We start from the raw sequence: 21,345 nt of genomic DNA, 5'->3' as shown, positions 1-21,345 counted from the left end.
CATTTAAAGCAGCTTGCATGGATTGAGAGAGATTTTTTCATTGATTTTGGCTAAGTTACTTCTAGTTTTTAGTACTCTAAAAGGGATCAGAATGTGGCTCTCAGCATTCCCTCTCATGTATCATGTTTTTTCACATCAGTGCCCAAAATATTGTGGAATAAATATTCGCCACTAGGAAAACACAAATCTGTATCTGTACAGTGTTCTCTTGATAAAAATGAGTGCAAATCCCTCAGTGCTGCTTTGCTCTGGGGCATTTGTTCACCATTCTAGAAATAAGGAGTGGAAAAGAGTCTGTCAGTGTGAATCCTTTATCAACCTTGCCAGTGAGGGAATGCCCACATCCTGTGGTCTCACAGTAGTCTTCTCTTTGAATTGAGTCAGCCAAGGGGAAAGATTCCTGTGTCAGCCCCAACTTGGTTTTGGTCAGTGGGTGTATTTATAACACCCAGAGAACTCCCAAACAATTCTTCTTTTGAAACACGTGAGTCTTAAAGTACTTAGAGACTTTTCCCCCGGTTTTATCCTTCAAATTAAGTTTACACCAACTTAAAGTCATCATTCTTATTCTTACTGACTTCTCTTTTCTTGCTGTTGTGCATTGTCTCCTATGAATTGTCACTGAAAGACCTAAGAGCCCAGAGGTGCTCTGACATCTCCAGACTGGAGTTCTGCTCATCTGTTTAGCCATTTCTGTGGCACATTTCAAGGACACTGACAAAGATTGTTGCTGCCTTGCCTTCCCCTGTTGCATCTTGCAGATTTTCAGCTTTTCTCAACTTGCTCTTTAGTAGATCCTGCCAATAACTGTTGGACTTTTATAACCAAACATTTCCTTAAGTCACAGCTGTTCTGTTATTTGTGAAGAGGACAGACAAAAAAATGCAACCAACCCAAAAAACACCTAGAAATCTGTCTCCTGCCTCATTGTCCGGACTTCTGTTTTCCTTGACAATTTGCTTGCCACAATCTTTCTTCTCTGAGCTCAGTCTGCTGCAAGGCTCAGCATTCTCCAAAACAACAGCTCAAATATATTCTAATTTTAAACTCTTCAGGCTTTTTACCACCATATTAAAGTGATGTGTATCAAGTAAGAGAATTTGCCTGCAATTTTGTTTGTTTCTTTCTTTGTTTCTGAAAACTTTTGAATTACATAGCATATTCTTTTTGTCTTAACTATGAAAGTAACATATGTGCTGGTGAATAATGAGTAAATTTTTTCAGCAAAATAAGAATAATTTGGGCTTTGGTTTTTTTTTTTAATAAATGCAAGTCATTCATAAGTGTAGCATGTACTGACAACCTTTAACACAGCTTCACCTCAAAGATTTCCACAGCTAGTGAGACCAAACAGGTGGCAACCCCCAATCTGTGCCTTGTTATCTCTGAGGAGCTTTGATCTACCTTATGTATAATAAATAAGATACTGCATTTTAATCATCTTGCTGCTTTCATATCACTTGTCTTGCAAGTTCTTATTTACAAAAACTCATCCTGACATTGTTGGGGTTTTTTTAATTAGTTGTTGTTTTTTTTTGATCATTTATTTATTTCACCATACCTATCAGTAGACAGATGATACAGCAGCTGGAAGTTATTATACTGTATATCCACTGCTTCCCTATCCACCTTTGTCCTCTTCTTGTGGCTGCAAAAGATGTAATCTTTTTTTTTTTTTTTTTTTTTTCATTAGCTCTACATCATAGAAGAGGCTGACCAGATGATCCTTTTAGGTTAAGATATTGGCTGACAGAAAATATAGTTAGGCCTAAAATTCCCCTTGTTTTCTACATGTACTCCTCACTATAAGACCATATGACATTATCCTCCAGTAAAGACCAATTCTTTTTTTACCAAAATAATTTGAATAACCTCCAAAAAATAGCATTCTCAGCTCTCTTACATATAAATATATAACAATTGAGGTTTAGTGTTGCAGTATTTTCATACTACTACTCAAATTCCATGTACTTACTTGTGATCAGTCTGATGGTTTGAAGGCAGGAATGATCAGAGCAATCCATCTCTGTTTAAAATGCACTATAAAGCCAATTATATTCACACAATATATAATAATAAAGAATCACAGAATACTGCTGCATTGCTTATGATTAGGTATTATTTTTATTCACAGAAATCCAGGGCTGAAATTCTCACCAAACTATGCAATGTCAAACTTAGCATTTAATTAAATGTTGGGTTAGAAAAAGAAAAAAAAACTATATAACAGACACTTAATTTTGCTCTAAAAGGTATTTAAAATTATCCTCATAATTGCAAATTATAAAAGGATAAAAAAAGTAGAGAAAATATTATTTTAGCATAATGACTTAAATTAAGAAAATAAGAATTGTCTTTTTCAATGTTGGAGTTGGTGGCTGATTATATAAACTATGCTCATCTGGGAACAAGTTTAAAAAAAAATTAAAAATGCATCTGATTGTTTTAAGCGAGCGAATAGGATAGTCTGTCAAAGCAAGAACATTCACTAAGGAATGAAGCCAAAATTTTGTTTGGAAGAGAAATTCAGCTCAGTGTGTTACTACACTGCAAGGCACTACAAGGGTTAGAACATTGTCACTACACACTGGGCTCTTGCAGCTCACAGACTTGGCAAGATGCAGAAGTGTTGTGTGAAGACAGACAGTACAAGGGAGCAGATGGATATTCTATACCCTACCTTTTCCCAGTTTCTTACAGAAATTTCTACCTAAACCATTGCTTTTTATATAAAGAAAATCTAAGAAAGAAGTGGTGGTATGCATTGAGAGTGCTTCCTTAATTTGATAATTCTGTCAAAAATTCTGCCAGTTTACAAAAAAAAAAAAATTGTGCAGATACTTGTTTTTCTTAGAAGATTTGAGTTCTGCAAACTTTGGAAATTACATATCAAGTATTCAGCAGACATCATTGGTAGTGAATTGGTTTTTGTCAGATTAGTTGCTTCCTGGACAGAAAATTCCTTACTAAAAATTGTTACTTTGACTACCAACTGATTTCTTTGAGAAGTTCATCACAAAAATTTGGGGATCTAGTGCAGCAAAGAACTTGTGACTGTCCTGCATGCCAGGTAACTCCCAGGCATTTGAACTGATCTAGAACTTGTCTGTCTCCCCAGTGCAGGGAGAGGTTGCAGCCATTTCATATGATGGGTTTATTCTGCAGGGACAGGCCCACCTAGTTTCAAAAAGATACCATGGTTTTTTCAGCAGCTCACTGGCTTCAACTCCTGTATTAGGTCACATAATTTGAAATTTTAAAAATTACATTTTTAAAATCAAAACTTAAAAATGTGAAGAAAGTCATGCTTTGGATCCACGGGAGCACTAAATGGGAAGTAGAGGAATCCCATGGCTTGCTGTAGGGCCATCCACCTCTCAGCAGTAATCAAAGGGTCACTGTGTGAAATTTGGACCAAGAAATCACAATTATTCTCAGGGCAGACACATGTAACAGGGTAACTAAGATAATATGCCACTAGAAAGTTCAAACAGCCAAAATATTTCCACATTTGGAGAGTTGCTCTCTTGGCTATTTCATAGACTAAATAATTTAATTGAATGGCAACATAGACACAGCCCCATTGGTCTGGTTTTTACCAAACTGAAAGCAAGTTTCATGTACAGTGTTGACATGGAAATAATTAGTAAAAACAGTCACTTTCTTCATCTCTTATCAAACACAATGTACTGCCATCACCAAAAGATTGTTTTCATTGCATAAATTCCCTTTTTAATTGTTATTTTCTTTTTTATTTTAAAGCTCAGTGAAGTATAATGTTTACAATGAAAACTAACAGAAAAAATAAAATATGGAATAAAGTAAAAAAAACCAAAAAAAATTTATTTGGGGGATGGAAGACTTTTAGTGATGATACCTTACTCAAGAACAAGAAATATATTTCTTTGGTTTGCTTCCTAAATTGCAATTCTTAGAGCAAACCTTAATATGGAAAGCTGCTAAAAATAAAACTCTCCAAAGGTTTTAGTTCAGTATTAAAAACCCTGGTTTGAAAAAAAATCAGTGGATTAGATGGGGTCTAATCCTCCTCTCTCTGCTTGGGTTCTATTTGGCAGAATTCTTAGTCTGTCAGCTTCTGCAAATCTTTGCAAAATTATTTTTATCCTTAATAAATTATTTGCTCTGTTAGTTACCCTAAAAACAGAACAAATTGAGGGACATGGGTAGAAGGATAATAATTTGAAAAATAATTGCAGTAGAATGTTAAGAATGAGAATGAAGAGCAACTGCAGCAACAAAACCATGGAAAAGTAACAAGAGTTTCATTTCTCAACACTAATAAAAATTAAAATGTCCATAAGCAAAATAAATTTTATTGCTAAAGTACAAAAGTATTTAGAAATCACATCTTAACCCTGTTTTATTTAAAAGATAAGGCTGAAGGTCTCATTTTTTACTTATTATTATTTTCTTTTGCCTGATGTGTATCGGTATAAAGGTAAAACCAAACTAAAGTGGTGCTAATTATTTGCAAAATGACATTTTGTTCTGAAGTTGGCTACCACAGACCATAGCTGTGATAGTTATTGAAGAAAAATTATATACCTGAAGAAAAGAATGATGATTTAAAACACCACCTTATTTTTTTTTTTAATAATAGACAAACTGATTTTGTTATTTTAGGATTAGAGATGAATGCTCCAACACTTGTAATGTTTTATGAGACAGAAGGTGTGACTTTAGAAGATCCTTCTTTCTAACTTTAATGACAGTTATAAAATCTTCCACGCAGTACATAATTTGGTACCTATGTATTAAATTTAAGCCAGTATAAAATGGTAAATTCTGGACACTATTAAATAAACTAATGTTTTGAGTGCTGTGCTCTGCATTTGCAGTGTACCATGTAGATATAGAGAAATCTTGGTTGAATTTAATACCTTCTTTTCTTCCTGGAAGGAAGGTGACAAAAACTGTGTGATGTTTCTTAGGCCTGATAATAAGAAATAAGGTATTTTGAACTTCTAAAATAATCTGGCCTTCTGTGTCGTGCAGTGAGGGAGATGATAAAGATGGGTTACTTCACTTAGTGCTAGCAATAAGAATTTTCTCTTTAAGTCTGGACTATTTTAGAAAAAGCTGGAGATTTTGATATGGTAGATCTGTAGGTTGACATTTCTGATAATGTTCAAAGGAGTTGGATGCAGCAGCAGGAGTCTAGGAATGTTAATATGGACCACAACTGATATTTAAATCCTTAATATTTTAGGGCAATGTGGATTGTTCTGGATTTAGATTGAACCTTGGGAAGCAATTTCCTAAAGAAGCAGATAGTTCCAAATACAATTGTTTTTTATTTCAATGTGGAAAAATGCTCAGTATAGAAAGAAAAAAAAGTATTTTGGCTGATTTTGAGCTAAACACATTCACCATTGTTCTTGATTCAATACTGGACTATGGCAGGTCCTTGAATTCATCTGTGTACCTTTGATCATAAATGTCAAGGCTCTTTGACTTGGGCAAACAAGGCATTTCTGATTTTCATTGCAAATTTTTCACAGAAAAATTTGGCTGTGTTGTGAGAAAGGAAGTCATAATTTTACATGTTTATTCTTTCCCTAAGAGATTCCATTTTCTGGTAAATAACTGAGATCAGAGAACTGGATGAAAGTATGCCAGTAGACTAGCAAGCTGTTTGAGACCTTGCTGAGATACACTGTGAGATGTTTGGCTCAAATGTAACATGAAATATTGAAAGTGCACCTAGACATTGAGTTCCACTAAATGCTGTTATGAGACTTCAATAAGCATGAAGTTCAAACTGTGCAATACAGTTTAGCAAAACTTCTTCCTATCAGCTGGCACCCACAGGATTCTTCCCTGAATTAACTGCCAGCTACTGTGCTGGGAATAGGAGGAGCTACACAAAGATATCTAAGGGTAAAAGCTGGGAGCACTGCTTTGTAGAGAGAATCATATTATAGTTAAATAAATGGAAGGTGCAGAAGCTGAATGGAATTATGTGGAGCATGTGCTAAAGCATAAATGCTTGGACTTGCCAAAGGATACTTAAATGAAATCCTTTTCATCAATGAAATCCACTTACTAAGAAATAATTTTTATCTTACCTCAAAATACCTTTATATCCCTCTTTACTGAAGTGTTTAAGTGCTAACATACTTTTAGATTCAATTAGGATAAAATTATATCCGTGCCCTAGGACATGGCTCCATTATAGCTGATATTGGTTCATCTGTCTCTGGAAGCCCCAGTTAATGTAGGCATCTGTGTGCCTGTGGTTGTTTCAAATGCCTGTGCATGAACACCAATTTTCACTCTTTGGCATGGACAAGATTAGATTGTTGCCACTTGCCATTAAAGGGTGCTGCCAGAGCTGTACAAACAATTGTCTCATTTTCAAGCTAAAGTAAAGTTGGGGTTTTTTTGTTTGTTTGGTTGGTTTGTTTTGTTGGTTTTTTTTTTGGTTTTTTTTTTTTGGTTTTGGTTTTTTGAATAGGATATTGTTTAGAAATGAAATAAAAAGTTCCATTTCAGAAATAGCAGATGAGAAGCTTTTGCTTTCCAGAATATATTTCTTGCTGACCTCAGGTTGGGAGTAGTTGCATAACCCTGAACCTGAAGATGCATTTCTATGCAAATAAATTGTGAGAAATGTTTCCTGGATCAGATTAAGGAGTTAACCTGGATGGAATTACTGGTGAGGCCAGTTAGGTGTGGCTACCCCCTCTGCCATCAGCTTCTCTAGGCCTGTTCCTTTCCCAAGTGCAGTGCTCTGCTTTCTGGATCCCCACATAAGGCATTTAGGAAGGGAGCTCAGAGCAGTCTTGCCATGCAAAAGGACTAAGCTTTGCTCATGTTGCACCAGGGTATTGAGAGCAGCTACTGAGTCTAGTTTTGAAACTATATCATTGTGATTTACTAGGAAGGGAAAACCATCCCCTTCTCACATTAAGGCTTGTATGGCCTAATCAAGGGAAAAGGTTGGGAGTAAATCTCAAACTGATCTTTGCCAAGGTCATTGGCCTCAACATCTCTGGGAAGAGGATGAAAAAGTCTAGTGTGTACATAAAAATAGGCAGGGCCTCTTAGCTTGAATTATGTATTATGTGTGATATATTATAATCACTGATGAAATGATAAGATAGTTAGGACAGGTTCAACATATATTGCAAAGCAAGAGAAACTTCAGGTTCCTGTGAGAACACAGCAAAGCATCCATTGCTAAAGTACTGGCAGAACACAGACAGCAAAAATGAATGCATTAGTTCAAAGGTGAAAAGTCTGCACAACTAGTGGTCTGACTGGGAACTTGTCTTTATATCGCTGTCATAAAATGCAATAGATTTCATTGTTTTCTAACTGCAGCCTTACCATTGGAATATCCCAGTAAATAATCTCCAAGCATGATCTCAATGGCTTTTTCCCCAAAGTGTTTTCTCTTCTATATGATTTTGAAATAAAGTTCTCAATGTCAGAAAAAAACCAAACATCTGTTTGTATTATATTAGTCACAAAAATAGATTTAATAATGTCAAAAGTATGTATATTAAGGAATACAACACAACCAAAAAGTAAATTAGTAAAAACAGAAGGCAACATTCTCCTTTAATGTCTGTGGAAACCTTTGGATGAGGGGGCAGCTTGTTATGAATTGGGAATGCGGGGTGAGCAGTAGCTAGGATCAGGTTTTCTGGGCCTGAGTAAAGTAGAACTGCAAGATACAGAATTTCCTGATATTGAGATCTATACATTGATATAAAACAGTAGATAATTTAATGATTTTGTAAGCCAGCTTTTGTGTTTGCAACACATAATTTTATGCGTAGAAAGAAAGATTTTGAGGGGAAAAGAGAGCCAGTGAGTGAGAGAGTTTATGAAATCCTTCTTATTTTAATCCCTCCAGGAGGCAAAACAATCATTTATTTCCAACTGGGCATGCAAAGAAAAGAAAGAAATTGAGTTTGTCTTTGCTGCTTTGTTTAATTTATCCTTATTAGTCTGCATTTTTTTTCTCAACCCTACTCCCTATAATGATAACCATTCATTTTGCCAATACAGATTCCTCAAATCAAGAATTTACTGTGGTCTAATTATAATTTTTCAAGTCTTATTTGTGCATTGAGAAGATCAGCAGGCAATTTTGTTTGACTTAAGTTTTCGGTTGTCAGATTTTAAGTCTTCTTTTTTAAATATATGTATGGTTTTTCTCCTCCTGTTAGCATTCCAAAAGCCTTACTTCAGTAGGGGTTTTACTGTTTTTAGTTTTCTAGCATTATGTCAGCATTTCATTTCTTGATCTATTCTTGGGACTATTCAAACTCCAGTTCTTCTCCATTCCAGAAGAGTAAGGGTTACTCCTTCCTTAATTTTCTTTCTTTGCTGTGGTTTCTTATGGAAGGGAGAAAAAAGCTTTTGCTATTTACAGGAGCTTACCTGAAGAGCTCATGGGGCTGGTGCAGAATGTGCTATCCATCCTTTCCAGTGATGTGTGCAATCCTTCTCAACCTCAGTCCCACTCTGCTCCTTTTCAAGGTCAAACATGGGGGCAGTAGAGACTGAACATTCTGCTACTGTCGCTATCACCTTAAAAAAAATGTAGCCTCTTGAAATTTGCCTTTCCAAGATCTCATCAGGCAGGAATTCATACATATATTTAATATATTCAAAATGACAGGCACCCTCTCATTCACCTTTCAGCAACAGCATGCAGGGCAGTGCAACATAAGGCATGCACAGGCTGCTCCTGAGGCTCCATTGTACCCATCTTGTAGGGTGACTAAGATTTCACTTTTAATCAGGTGTCCTTACAGTAGTAAAAGCAAGTACAGCCCAGAGGAATGTGAAAGCTGTGCTGCTGTGCATTCAGCAGGAACAGCAGTGCTCCTGTCACATGTGCCGGGTACCAACGCTCTCCATACTGGGCATTACATTGCTGCTAGCTCTGTAATATTTACTGCAGAATTGCTTTAAAAAATAAAATTTAAAAAAAAAAAAAAAAAAAAAAAAGAGGATATTCTGTCTATTCTAAGAATATCTCAGTGAAAAAAAAATTCTTGTGACCTCCATTTGCCAGTTACCTGCTTTAGAGTGCAGAGAATGAGCCCTGGGCAAGAAGAAGCACCAGCTTGTCATTCTTCATGTGGGACAGAGGAGGTTGGGTTTCCCTCTGAACAGGGAGTGGTATTCTCTTTCCCCAGTGTCCTATGGTGTAAATAACTGATATTAAGGAAACTGAGCTATTAAGTGTTTTACTAGGTTTTTAATTTACAGTGCAGTGTTGGGGAAAATGAATGGAACATTTCAAAACTATTTTCTTCATTGAATGTACAGTATTTTAGTGTATTTTCAGTGGTAATGTGCAAAAAGGCAAAAAAATAAAACCCAAAAAAACCTAGCAACATCCAAACCAGAATCTTCTTCTTGGCTCTTCTGAGAGAGCTATGAACAATTTCCCAAACACCCTGGAGATGCCAGCCCTTGGAGCATATTTAAGACACATGATCCAGGAAAGTGCCATTGTGCCATCCCAAGTGATTTTTAGCATTTATTTATACCAAGAAAAAGAAAATAGACTCAAACAGTGCAACAGATTAGACAGCCCAATGTAGGGCACCACAATATCTTCTTAAAATGCAAAGCAAACTAATTCACTGCCCAGATAACTGAAGAATGATAAAGCTACACTTATAAGGAGGCTACACACTTCAGAGAGCTCTGGGAGAAAGCCTTAACTAGTAGGAAAATGTTGTCCCTTCCCTTTCAATGGCAGCAAAATCAAAGAAATGTCACTTACAAGCAAACTTGTACCTTTAATGTCTACCTTAGTTTTAGGTAAGTCCCTACCCATTTCTGCAATTGGGTTTCCACATCTGTCTGTAACATGGAGTGATGATGCTAATCTTGCACATTACTCAAGTGTTAATGCCTAGGAATTAATTATTTTATGTTCATAAATTAGTTTGAATGTGTACGTGGCTCTGGCTCATTCTCCATAAAAAAGGGGACAACATTCTGAGAAGAACTTATTAAAAGAGAAAACTTTGCTTTCTTAAATGCAGAAATTCCAGTCATCCTTTGGGCAGTGAGCAATGCAGTCAGACTGACTGCAAATACAAGTTATCTTTCTGCTTTTCTCTTTTCCTGAAAGAGTTTTGGGGTAATAAGATCACTTCCAAATATCATCCCTCATTTTTTTAGGCAGCCATGATATCCCTTTAAGCACCTGGTGTTATTAGATGTTGAAGACATAGATACATGGATTAGACACAGTCCAGGACAAAACAACAGTATAGGAGAAATAAACACTGCTCTTCTTCTGACTGAGGTCCCTATATAGGTGCACAAGTTGACTGAGTAGCCCTTGAATTAGAAAAGCACCACAAGGAGTTCAAACTGCTTACTCTGTAATTCTGTTTTATTTTTTATAGGGAGATGACTATCTTTTATCAAATAAATTGCCTAAAATTAAGTATGGCATAAAAATTGGCTTCAGTTACAAATGCCAAAGATAGTAACAATTTACACTGCAAACAAAATATATTTATGTAATAAATGATGGGTAGTTTTAAGTAATTTGGAGTAAGAGTGGTATTACTTGTGCACATTATACAGCAAAAATATAATTTTCAGGTCAATCAAAATAGCTAAAAGCTTTTGTGAATCTGGAGACAACAATCAGAACTACATTAAATAGATTTTTTTATAAAAATCAATTTATAAAGTCAATAGGCCTTAATCCCTTAATCTTTAAACATTCTTGTTTTGCCCTGAATGTTCTTGAGTGAATAATAGTTTGATTTGGGAGATCAAGGGGTTAATTTGCTTTTCAATTGGAGAATGACTCAGAGTTACCCTTTATTGTTAAAAAAAAAAAAAAAAAGTAGTGGTGTGTGGGTGTAAGGTAGGGAAAAAGAGCCAAGAAAATGGATTCACTAATTGGGGTTTTCACCTGCTGTGAGTCTAATTGAATACAATGCTTTATTTGTAACTCAAGGAGAAAGAAGATTATGCAAAGTATGAGAAATTCAGACTGGTTTTTAAATTCTTATTACTTGGCACTATTGTATGGGAAAGAAGACCAGCATGATAATAGCAGCATCAAGCTTCTGTTAAGGCAGGCCAGGAAGCTCCAGAAACAGTGAAAATTGAAGGAATGTGTGTCGGGGAATCAGTGCTAGATACTTCTGAAGGAAAACAAACCACTTTTGCTGTGAAATGTCTGGCCTCTGGCTACCAGTCCCTTTGTATGACATGAGCAGCTGCTCTCTCCTTGTAGTGCACCCTGAGGTTCCTCCCAACCAGGATGAAAGTCATCCTGTTTTAAAGACTTAAGGAGGGTTTTGTCACTTCTTAAAACTCAGCTAAAAATGCAAAAATGTGAGACTGCTGATATAACACAATTGACAGCCTTCAGCCATGTCAAAACTAAGATATAGATAGAACAATTAATACCAGGTTCACTGAATTAAATGGAAAATTCACAGTCTAATGAGTTTTAACATGGTGATTTATGTTTACACAAAAATTATTCCTCTATTTTCTTTCCATGTTTTGGTAGTATTACAGATACAAGGTTACTGTAAACTGTGACTTAGACCTGTTAAAACCTAAATCATCTAGAAACAATGAGAATTTACCATTTAATTCCAATAATTTTTATATTTGCATTTGAGGGCCTGAGGGGTTGAACCTTGAGCATCTCTCACATTAATGCTTCCAGAAAAAAACCAAACCCATGGGCTTTCCTTGAACTGCTTGTTGAACTTTTCTTAAAATCAGATAATCCAACTACCCGGAGCCTTAAGGGAAGCCCTAAATTTCCTGGTGCTTGGGCTAACACCTTGCAACTTCAATGCCAATTGACAGCCATGTAACAGGGGTGGGATGATTTTTCCATAGTTCTAGGTGTGCATCTTCCCAGTGTAAAAACAGGGAGATTATTTTGTACATTTGAAAGGTAGAGACTAGATTTAGATTTGATATTAGAAAGAAATTTTTACTGTGAGGGTGGTGAGCACTGGAACAGGTTGCCCAGAGAAGTTGGAGATGCCTCATCCTGAAAGTGTTCCAGGCTGGATGGTTGCTTGAGCAGCCTGGTCTAGTGGCAGGAAAGGGGAAACTAGATACTCTTTATCATCCCTTCCAACCAAAACCATTCTATGAATGTGGTCTGAAAGACATTGTTTTTGGGGTGGCTTTACCAGGAAATCATAATATGTTGGGCTTGAAAAACTACCCGGTTATGGGAAGGACTAGGAGCCTTATTTTAACGAATAAAGGAGACAGATACACAACATGCATGAGGGAGACTGGCCACGCTGCTTTGAAGTGCTTGTGACACTAAAAGGAGATTGTTGGCTTTTCTTTGTGCAGTGCATATTGCGTAGGAATTAATGTAAAGAAACATTGCAACAGTAACTCGGCATGAGCAGAGACAGATCCAGGGGAGAAGCTCACCCTTCCTTCCCTGCGGGGCCAAGGCAAGCCCTTAGAAATGAAATTACCTGTTTCACTCATAAATAAACCACTCGGCATTTTAAGCACCAAAATTAAACGCTAGGAAAAAAAAAAAAAAAGTGTAGGTTAAGGCCCATTTCCAATCTGCCTGGATTCGGAGCATATTTTAGCTAAGTTTTCTTACCAAGCCCGCTGAAGGCGAACTGATTTGCCGCCTCTCAGCACACCCATCTCTCCGGCCGGCCAGCGCCAGGGCAAAGAACACCCCCCAAAAAAAAAAAAAGAAAAAAAAAGAAAAAAAAAAAATAAGTCAAAGGAAGCCCCAGGGCTTCCTCTAGAATAGCTGCAGTGCCCCGGGGAGGCCGGGGAGGGGCGAGGTGCCCTCAGCCGCCCCGCGGCCGGGATGGGGGGGAGCGGGGCTGAGGGCGCGCAGCGCCGGCACCGCCGCCGGGCGGGAGCGGGGCGGGGCGGGGCAGCGCCGCCTCCTCCTCCCTCCCTCTCGCTTTCTCTCCATCCCTCCCTCCCTGCCGCCGTCCCTCCCTGCCGGCGGGGCGGCTGCAGTGGCGCTGAGCGGCGGGGCTGGGCGGACGCGCTGTTTCTGCCTCCGCGGCGCCGCCGAGCAGCCGCCGCCATGAGGGAGCAGCTCCGGGGGTGAGCGCGGCGCGGCGCGGGGCGCGGGCGGCAGGTGCCGGCGGGGGCGGGCGGGAGCGCGCCCGGGGCCACCCCGCGCTCCGCGGCGGGGGCGAGCGGCGCGGCCGGCGCGGTCTGCGCCGGGCGGGCGGCCGGACCTGTCACCGCTTACACGCGAAATCGCAACTTGCCGCCGGGTTTCTTCGGGGAACTTGAAAGGGCGTTTGTTTCGGCGCCTTTTTCCCGCTCCCGAGGCCGTAGCTGGGCGCTGGATGCGCCCCGTTGGCACACGTAGGAGATGGCGGTGTGAGCGGCACGCACGCGTGGCACACCTGTGCCGGTGCCTGTGCCTTTACCGGTACCCGTGCCTGTGCTGTGCCTTTACCGGTACCTGTGCCTGTGCTGTGCCTTTACCGGTGCCTGTGCCGGTGCCTGTGCCTTTACCGGTACCTGTGCCGGTGCCTGTGCTGTGCCTTTACCGGTACCTGTGCCTGTGCTGTGCCTTTACCGGTACCTGTGCCGGTGCCTGTGCCTTTACCGGTACCTGTGCCTGTGCTGTGCCTTTACCGGTGCCTGTGCCTTTACCGGTACCTGTGCCGGTGCCTGTACCTGTGCTGTGCCTTTACTGTACCTGTGCCGGTGCCTGTGCCTTTACCGGTACCTGTGCCTGTGCTGTGCCTTTACCGGTACCTGTGCCGGTGCCTGTACCTGTGCTGTGCCTTTACTGTACCGGTGCCGGTGCCCGTGCGGGCTGGCGAGGGGAGAAGCCGAGCCAGGGAATCGCGGCGGTGCCGGAGGTGCGGGATGCGCGGGGCTCGCCTCGTCACTCCGCGGTTTTTGGGGATAGCGCGGCGCTGCACAGCGTCACCTGCGCGGCACATCGCCTGTGGGGCGCCTCGGGTCGGGCGTGAACTTCAGCGGAATTCCTGTAGACAAACGTGCTCGGGGGTGTATGGCTTCTTCCCCCCGTAATTTCATGCTTAGAAGTAATCTTTCAAGTTAATAGGCAGAAGAGGCTGGGAGGGGATTCCCTCCGGGCGGTTGCACTGCAAGTGCTGTATTTCTTGTTGCTATATGGCACCTTATATTGCCTTTTAATAGCTGCTGTAAAACATCTTGCAGCCTGGGACACCGCAGGTGTCTTGCACTGGAGTTGGGCAGAGAGGTGGTTTTTGCAGGCGTGTATGTGCAGAGCTGAGGAAACGAGGAACCTGGTTATATCGGGGATCTTTGACCTTTTTAGCACTAAGGAATTGTTCAAGGCCATCGCTTGTCTGAGCCTTGATTTGACAAGACCCTGCAGTGAAATTGCTTTGGCAGAAGTGGAGAGGAGAGGCTTTGCAAAGCAAATAGATCAGCCGAGAGTGACAAGCCGGGGGGGCAAGGCTCACCCAAACCAAGCCACTGAGCGGGAATCTTTTCCCCTGACAGAGCAGACAAAATAAATGTTTAACATCAAGGGGAGAAAAAAAGGGTTACTGTTCAGTACTTGACAGCTGATATTTGGCCCTTCTCCTATTTTTCATTTCCAGTATCGGCAAGAAACTTTAATATGTATCGGTGTCTGCCTTCAGCAGTCTGATAAATCTTGCAAAAGCCAATAAAACAGGCTAAAGTCAAATTCCTGCTGAAGACACGCTGATCCTTGGCTTAAACAGAAGTAATCTCTGCACAGATCAGTAGTCTCTAGATTTACAGATGAAAACAGTAGTTCTTTGTAAAGCACAAAGGAGTGCCACCTTTTTACATTGCTAATACTTTCCATAGCACTAACTTGTTTCATCCTAGGACTTAATGAAGCACTGTAAAAAAGAGAAATATTAATTCTTTCTTTGCAATCACTGTCATCTTCTGTTGAAAACATTTTGCTTTTAAATGAAAGGTAGTGTCTATTCATAAAAGCTCTTTCAGTTGCATTTAGATTAGTTTAGTAAAATCCAAACAACTATCATGTTTATTTTGGCTTTTTGACAACAGTCATAAGGTGGTTGGAGTAACATTTGATTCATTGTAAAGCCAGAAGGTGAGAAGTATTGTAAATCATGTTGTTTGAAAAGGGATGAGTTCAGAGCTTTGTAGAATACCACTATAATTTTGGCACTTTTTCTTGAGTATATGTAACTGTTTATTGCTACACTGTAGAGTTTTTTATTCTGTGCACATCTATGCGCTCTCACATGTTCTTGTCGCATTTGCTAATGAAGGGTGTGGGGAGAAGCGCAGCAGAACTGGCTCTGCTATCACCAATGAAGTGGGCTCTAAGAGTTTAAAAAGGACTCTGCAGACACCTAAAATTCTGCTCTGGAGCTGAACAGGGAATACACGGGACCTAATTTTTTTCTTTTTTTTTATTTTACTCAGAAAAAGGGGTGAGGGAGGAGTGCAATCAAAAACAGTTAAAAGATTTGTGAATGTTGCAGCATGGCTGGTGCAGGGATGTTGGGGGCATTTATGCAAGAATTTGGGTGTGGGGGAGCATTGCTTTCAATTCCTCCTGCTGCTTGTATTGCTCAGAAGTAATATAAAAAGAATGATGAAAAAATGACTGTATTTTGTTCCAAACTGATCAAGTCATAACAAGGGAACTGTAATTCAGTCAGTGTGTCTGTTAGGATATCGTCTCTTGATTTCAGGTTTCCAATCCTATGTGTTGTTGGCTCTGCTGATGGTGATGAGAGACAAATCTCTGCTGTTGGCAGGAAGAGAGGAGTGAGTTCACATAGGCATAATGTGACAGAATTCCCTACATAAAAATTATCCTTGCTAATATAATATAATCATCCTTTAATGAAGTGGTTCTGTGGTTCCCAAAGGATGTATCAAGTGAAGTCTATGCTTTCATCCTACTGAATTACCAGTGTGTTTTTGTGTGCCAGTCACACCCACACCAAGGTGTCACCACTAGCCATTGCTGCTCATCTTCTTTTCAGGCCTGGTTTTAATTTCCTTGCCACTTCTGTAGCTCAGGTCAGATGAGAAAGAGGAAAATGAGCCAAGTGAGTGCACTTATATTTTTATTTGTTTCAGAATTCCTGTGATTTAAAAGCTAGTGATCAATTTAGTTGACCTAAATGTAGAGCCAAACTGAAAAATATATCCTCTGAGCATGTGCAATATTGCAAAACTGCTGGCTGTGTGTGCCAATGTCTTTTTGTGTTGGTGGTTTGTTGGAAAAGCATTTTGGGTACTTATTTCTGCACATACTCTCACTCTGCTTCAGCTGCTGCTAGTCAAGAGGACTCAGACTCCACTTTTGACGTCTTTCTGACTTGCAGGCTCTAAAGGGCCTTGTTCACCAGAGTTTGAAACTCTGGCAAACACTGGCAAACACTTTGCTGCAGATCTATTAAGGATGCTACAGCATTCCCAAGTGTGGTTGAGGCTGCCTGAAACTGCTGAGCTGGCATTTCACTTCAGACCGTGCTCACAATAAGGGCATACACACAAATCCTCCCCCACCGGTGTAACCCCAGAGCTCACAATTAAATGGCCTTTGAAAATGGCAAAGAGGCTTAGAAAGAATAGCCTTGATGGAATCTAACCTTTCCTGGATCTGCCCTTGTGTGCGGAATAGTTGATAATTTCCCGAGCTGAGGACGTTGAGAGGCAAACGCCTTTTAGCGAGAGCAAAATATCTGCAGCCTTCTTGTGTTCTGAATGTAAAGTACCAGCAAAGTCTGCCCTGACTCTGTACGGCCACTCAACCTCCACAGTTCCCTTCCAAGCCTTGGCTTTTTCCTGCAGGAGCACAGAGGGGTGGGAGGGCTGGCCAGCCCTTTGCTGGGGCTGGTGCCAGATGGGAGCTGGTGGTCCCTGCCAGGGGTGGGGTCCAGCAGGTGCAGGGCACTCTGCCCCATGGGTGCTCACTGCTGGAGAGCTGCTGGGGCAAGAGTTGGCTTGGCTTTTAGAGTCTTGGGAAGGAAATATTTCCTCTAAGTTTTAAATTAAAGCAAAAGGGGAAATGTACCTGCCCTGCAAATTCAGTCTTTGTCACTTGCACATGAAGCAAATAAAATCATTCTGTACAAAATGTGCGTTTCCCATGATAGTTAATCTTATACCATGAAAGAAAACCACACTGAGTAGAGGTTTGGTGTTACTGGTATTAAAAATAGCTGAAACCAGTTGGAGTCCAGTGTTTCTTATGCAAAAGAAATTTTATGTACAAGTTCTTACAAAAGCAGTTGTGTATTTTCAGCATTAATAAATGCCATAAGCTTAAACCGTATACACTAAACTCACTGATGCGCAGTTAGACTTTACAGTAAATAACTTAAAAATCAGTAAATTAACTTTGATTTTTGGTACTAGTTTTTCATGCTAAGATGATCCTTTTGATCTTCTATCCCACACAAGCATGGGGTATGTCCATAATTCTATCTATTCTCACCTTTACCGGATATCTGATGGCTTTTAATTGCTTTTATGGGGAATCAGTTTCTTTGAAGGCTGCCAGGTTGACAGCTATGGAGTCTGAAATTATTTAGCTTGTCCATAGAACAATTTGGGGCTACCAAACTAATTTCGTACAGAAGTTTTTGGAGGTTATTTTTGGAGGCTTCTTGTAACTGTTCGTGTAAATTCTTTCTCATTTTTGCTGTGTGATTCAGCCTACAAACCATGGTACAGTTCCTGTTCAAATATACCTCCCTTCTGGGACTATCTGCCTATGGGGAAGCAAGCCAGGGTGGCCAAGCTCATGCCTGGGGAACTGATCTGGGGCTGACATTGGGTGCAAACAAACTGCAGCCCCAGGTCTATAGGTGGGGATGTTAGTTGGGATCTGCAGCTGTTCATCTGAATCGTGACATTTCTGGCTGCAGGGTTTTCTGTCATGAATGCACTTCTGTCTTCTTTTCCATTGGAGTGTTGTTATATCAGTAGAGGTATCTCCCAGTTGAGTTTTTTAGGAATGAAGCTGTTTCTGTTTTTCTTCAAAAATATTCTTTATACCTGGTGTGATAAAAGTTCCAGTGTTACATTCTCCCTGCAGAACCTGCCCATACCAAGCAGGATGGGAAATGCAGGAGCTCAGATGCAGGTAAATCAGATCCACAGCTTTTCACTTGAAGCTACTCAGTTTCTGGGAATAAAAAACCAACCAACTAACCAAAAAAACAACCCAGACCTGTCTGAGAATTGCATCCACCTCCCTTTGCTATACTCATTCTTTAACAGAGGAAAGAACAAGACTGTTTTTGCTCTTGTGGTGTCCTTCTCTCATTTTCCCTGCCTTCAGTCACTGCAGGAATTGAGAAGTGGGGGGATGCTGAGGTTTTGAGACAGGGCCTTTTTAAAACCCTGTGCTCAACTAGGGCAGCTATACAGCAGAGTTTTTTTTCTTATGCTTAGTGCTTGTCATCCCTTTCATTCTTTCTAGCAGTTACAGAACAAAATCTGGAAATATTATATATAGTAAGCTGCTGAACATATAGAGGTTACTGGGGCAGTAAAGTATTCACAGGAATCAAATAAACAGCCTGTCTTTTAAGGCCAAAATTAAATCATACTAAGAAAACCTGGCACAACTTTATTTTTCCTTGAGTAGAGGTGGTGTTGAAGTGATACTACATTGGAAGTTTTGGCTCTTCTTAGCCTATAAAAGGTAAAAGTGCACTTGGGAACAGCAGTGCCTCAGAATGAGAACTGAAGGGCTGTTTGTTCTCTGAAACAACCTTGTTGTGTCAATGTTCCAGGGCACAGTGGCAGGCACAGGTGCTGCTGGGTGGTGGTTTGGTCTCCTGGAGCTGGGAAGTGTGTGTTCCATGAGCTCCACAGTGCTGTGGGTGAGGTCCTGCTCCTCTGCATATGTTCTCCAGAATGATGTGCGTTGAAACCTGCACATCTGCTTTTAAGTTCAGAAATGGCAAATGTATTTGCTAGCAATGGTATGCTACATACCATTTTTTCAATGTTTTTTTTTAGTGGAGACTCATGTTTGTGTCTTAAGGCAGCTGAATTCTGTTTGAATGGGACTTTATTGGCTACAGGACAGATAAGGAGAATTTTCTTTCAAGCCTTCCATGTTAATGGAAACATAATCATGTTAGCTATGCTGCCATTAAAAAACAAACTCATAAAAAGTATAACCATAGGAGACATGAATTGCTACTACGTTCGCTGACACTTCACTCTGTTGACTTTCTCACACTGCCTGTCCTTGGGCAGCACGTTGTGTTGCAAAGCTGGAGGCTGCTGGCCTCAATGCAGAGACTCTCCAATTTACATTCTGCTCATGCTGCGGCGTTTCATAACCCCGCTTCAGCTTTTCCCTGGCTTCCCAACAGCTCTGCTGCCTGACACTGCACAGGGACCTCCAGGGCAAGGCAAAGGGCCTGGGAGTTCCAGGGAACAAGCAGAGCAGCCAAGAGTCTTTGCTAGAAGAGACTGTCACTATAGGGTGCAAGGTTGGCCTGAAAAGTGCTCTAAGCTGGTGGTGGATCAGAAGGCTGTTGTGCAGGGATTTTTTTAGCACAGGTGTCTGGACTGAAAGGAAGGATTGGACCCCTACCACGTGGGAAAGGGTTTGGAGAACATGTAGGGGAAAGGAAGTCAATTATAGATCTCAGTGTCTGGTTAGTTTCCAGAAACTCTTTAAGAACTAAGCCCTTTCAAATGTCTGTCCTCCAGTTTGGAGTAAATGGAGAATGACCTGTACAAAGCAATGATTTCTTAAGAATTGACTGCTTGCAAATTCCTCAAAACATTGACATCCTTGCCATCTTTTTGATATGAGCACTACTTTTAATTTTATTTTGTGAGCCCTTTCCTGAATAAAGCTCCAGGTTAATGCCTCTCACTGAGAGAGGACACGCCTGGCACTGCTGAGCTCCCACCAGAGTAGCCCAGGCTGTGGCACAGATCTGGCACCATGCTCTGATGTGCAGCCTGCATCACTGCTGTGAGATGGAGAGACAAATTCTGCTTTACTAACTTCCATGTTTTGTGTTGTAGCCATGAGACGCAGACGACCTGCTGGGATCATCCCAAGATGACTGAGCTTTACCAGTCATTAGGTAAGACATTTATACCAGATGTTTGGTGCTTTTTATTTTTTTTCTTTCAATTGAATGATTTGCTAAGACAAAGATTTCTAGAGGAAGCAAACCAAAATTAAGTGAGAGAGGGAGGCAGAGCTTTTAGCAAGGTTAAAATTTTCTGCGAGGGAAATACATAAAGCACACATTTCAAAGTGCAGTAGAAGAAAATGTATTTCGTTTGGCACGTTTAGAATGTACGCTGGATTTATAAAGAAATTTGGGTGTATTGTTACAATCTCTTTACTGAAAGACTGGAACAGAAGTTAGAAAAAAATAATCCTGAATCTTTTCACTGTCTAATCTACTTTACAAAAGGCACATGAAAAAATCAAACCAAGCCGCTGTTAATGTTGACTTTTGGATGGTGGGAAGCCAATTGAAGCAATTTGCCAAACTGTGTTACCACTGCTTTATTTTTAAAGCACTTTCAATACTTAGAAGGCATAGCAGCTGTCATGATGTCATTTTTGAATACCCAAATTGCATGCTTATTATGACTTCAGATGTGCCTCTCTGGTGGAGGATTTTTTTTTTTTTTTTCATTTTTTAGCAGCTTTGGAATTTATTAGCAGAGGCACATCTACAAGATAAAATAGGTTAATCTATGCTCTAGTGTAGGCTGCTTGGCAGGCCATTTAATAGCTAACTCTTTGATTTTAATGGTTGTGTTAATAAATAATAGAGGGTATAATAAAAATTAAGCTATTTTGCTGAAAGAAATATCAGTAAATATGCTGCATTCATAAAGGAGGTTATGTCTGTACAGCACATGTACTAAACCAGCTTGAGCACAGATCTAGCATTCTGTGCAGGCTTATTTGCCATGGTGAAAAATAGCTTAAATTATCACCTGCTAAACTCTAGTTTAGCTGCTGAAAACAGTCTAATTATGCCAGTGTAATCTATTTCAAGCAAACTCAGGTATCTCTGTGGTGTTCTGCAGTTCAAGGTATGCTAAAAATATTTTAGAAAAGTGATATAAAATGAAATGACACAGTGTGAAGATTTTTTCCTTAAAGTATTAGCAGTGTGGCAGCAGTTGGTTTAAAAATTAACCCGAATGCAGCTTTGTATGCTGAAAAGAGATATAAAATGTATAAGTTCAGGCTATCCAACTGTAAAAGCAGACAAGTATTGACTTGACATTTAATTATAGTGTATTGCCCCATGCATCTCCTTCATATTTCTGCTCTTAAAGTGAGTGGTTTAAAAGTTTCAGGACAAATGGTAATTGCAC

The 21,345-nt window shown here is 40.1% G+C and overlaps 1 protein-coding gene across 17 annotated transcripts in view; it reads left to right on the top strand.

The window, feature by feature from the left end:
* The window catches only part of DMD (dystrophin), a gene marked incomplete at its 3' end in the record, with an annotated part of 1,131,161 nt that overhangs the window by 1,033,814 nt on the left and 76,002 nt on the right, over positions 1–21,345 (top strand). For 12 of the 17 annotated variants that reach the window (XM_079310888.1, XM_079310881.1, XM_079310887.1 and 9 more), the window contains one exon: positions 20,023–20,084. In XM_079310888.1, the coding sequence (XP_079167014.1) occupies positions 20,023–20,084 (62 nt within the window). Of the gene's footprint in view, positions 1–12,897; positions 13,090–20,022; positions 20,085–21,345 lie in introns of those variants that run through there. The other 5 variants (XM_079310875.1, XM_079310877.1, XM_079310876.1 and 2 more) reach the window with 4 other exon arrangements.

This window comes from Erithacus rubecula, assembly GCF_903797595.1.
Source record: "Erithacus rubecula genome assembly, chromosome: 1".
Lineage (NCBI taxonomy): Eukaryota > Metazoa > Chordata > Aves > Passeriformes > Muscicapidae > Erithacus > Erithacus rubecula.
This window is presented reverse-complemented; position numbering and strand designations above follow the sequence as displayed.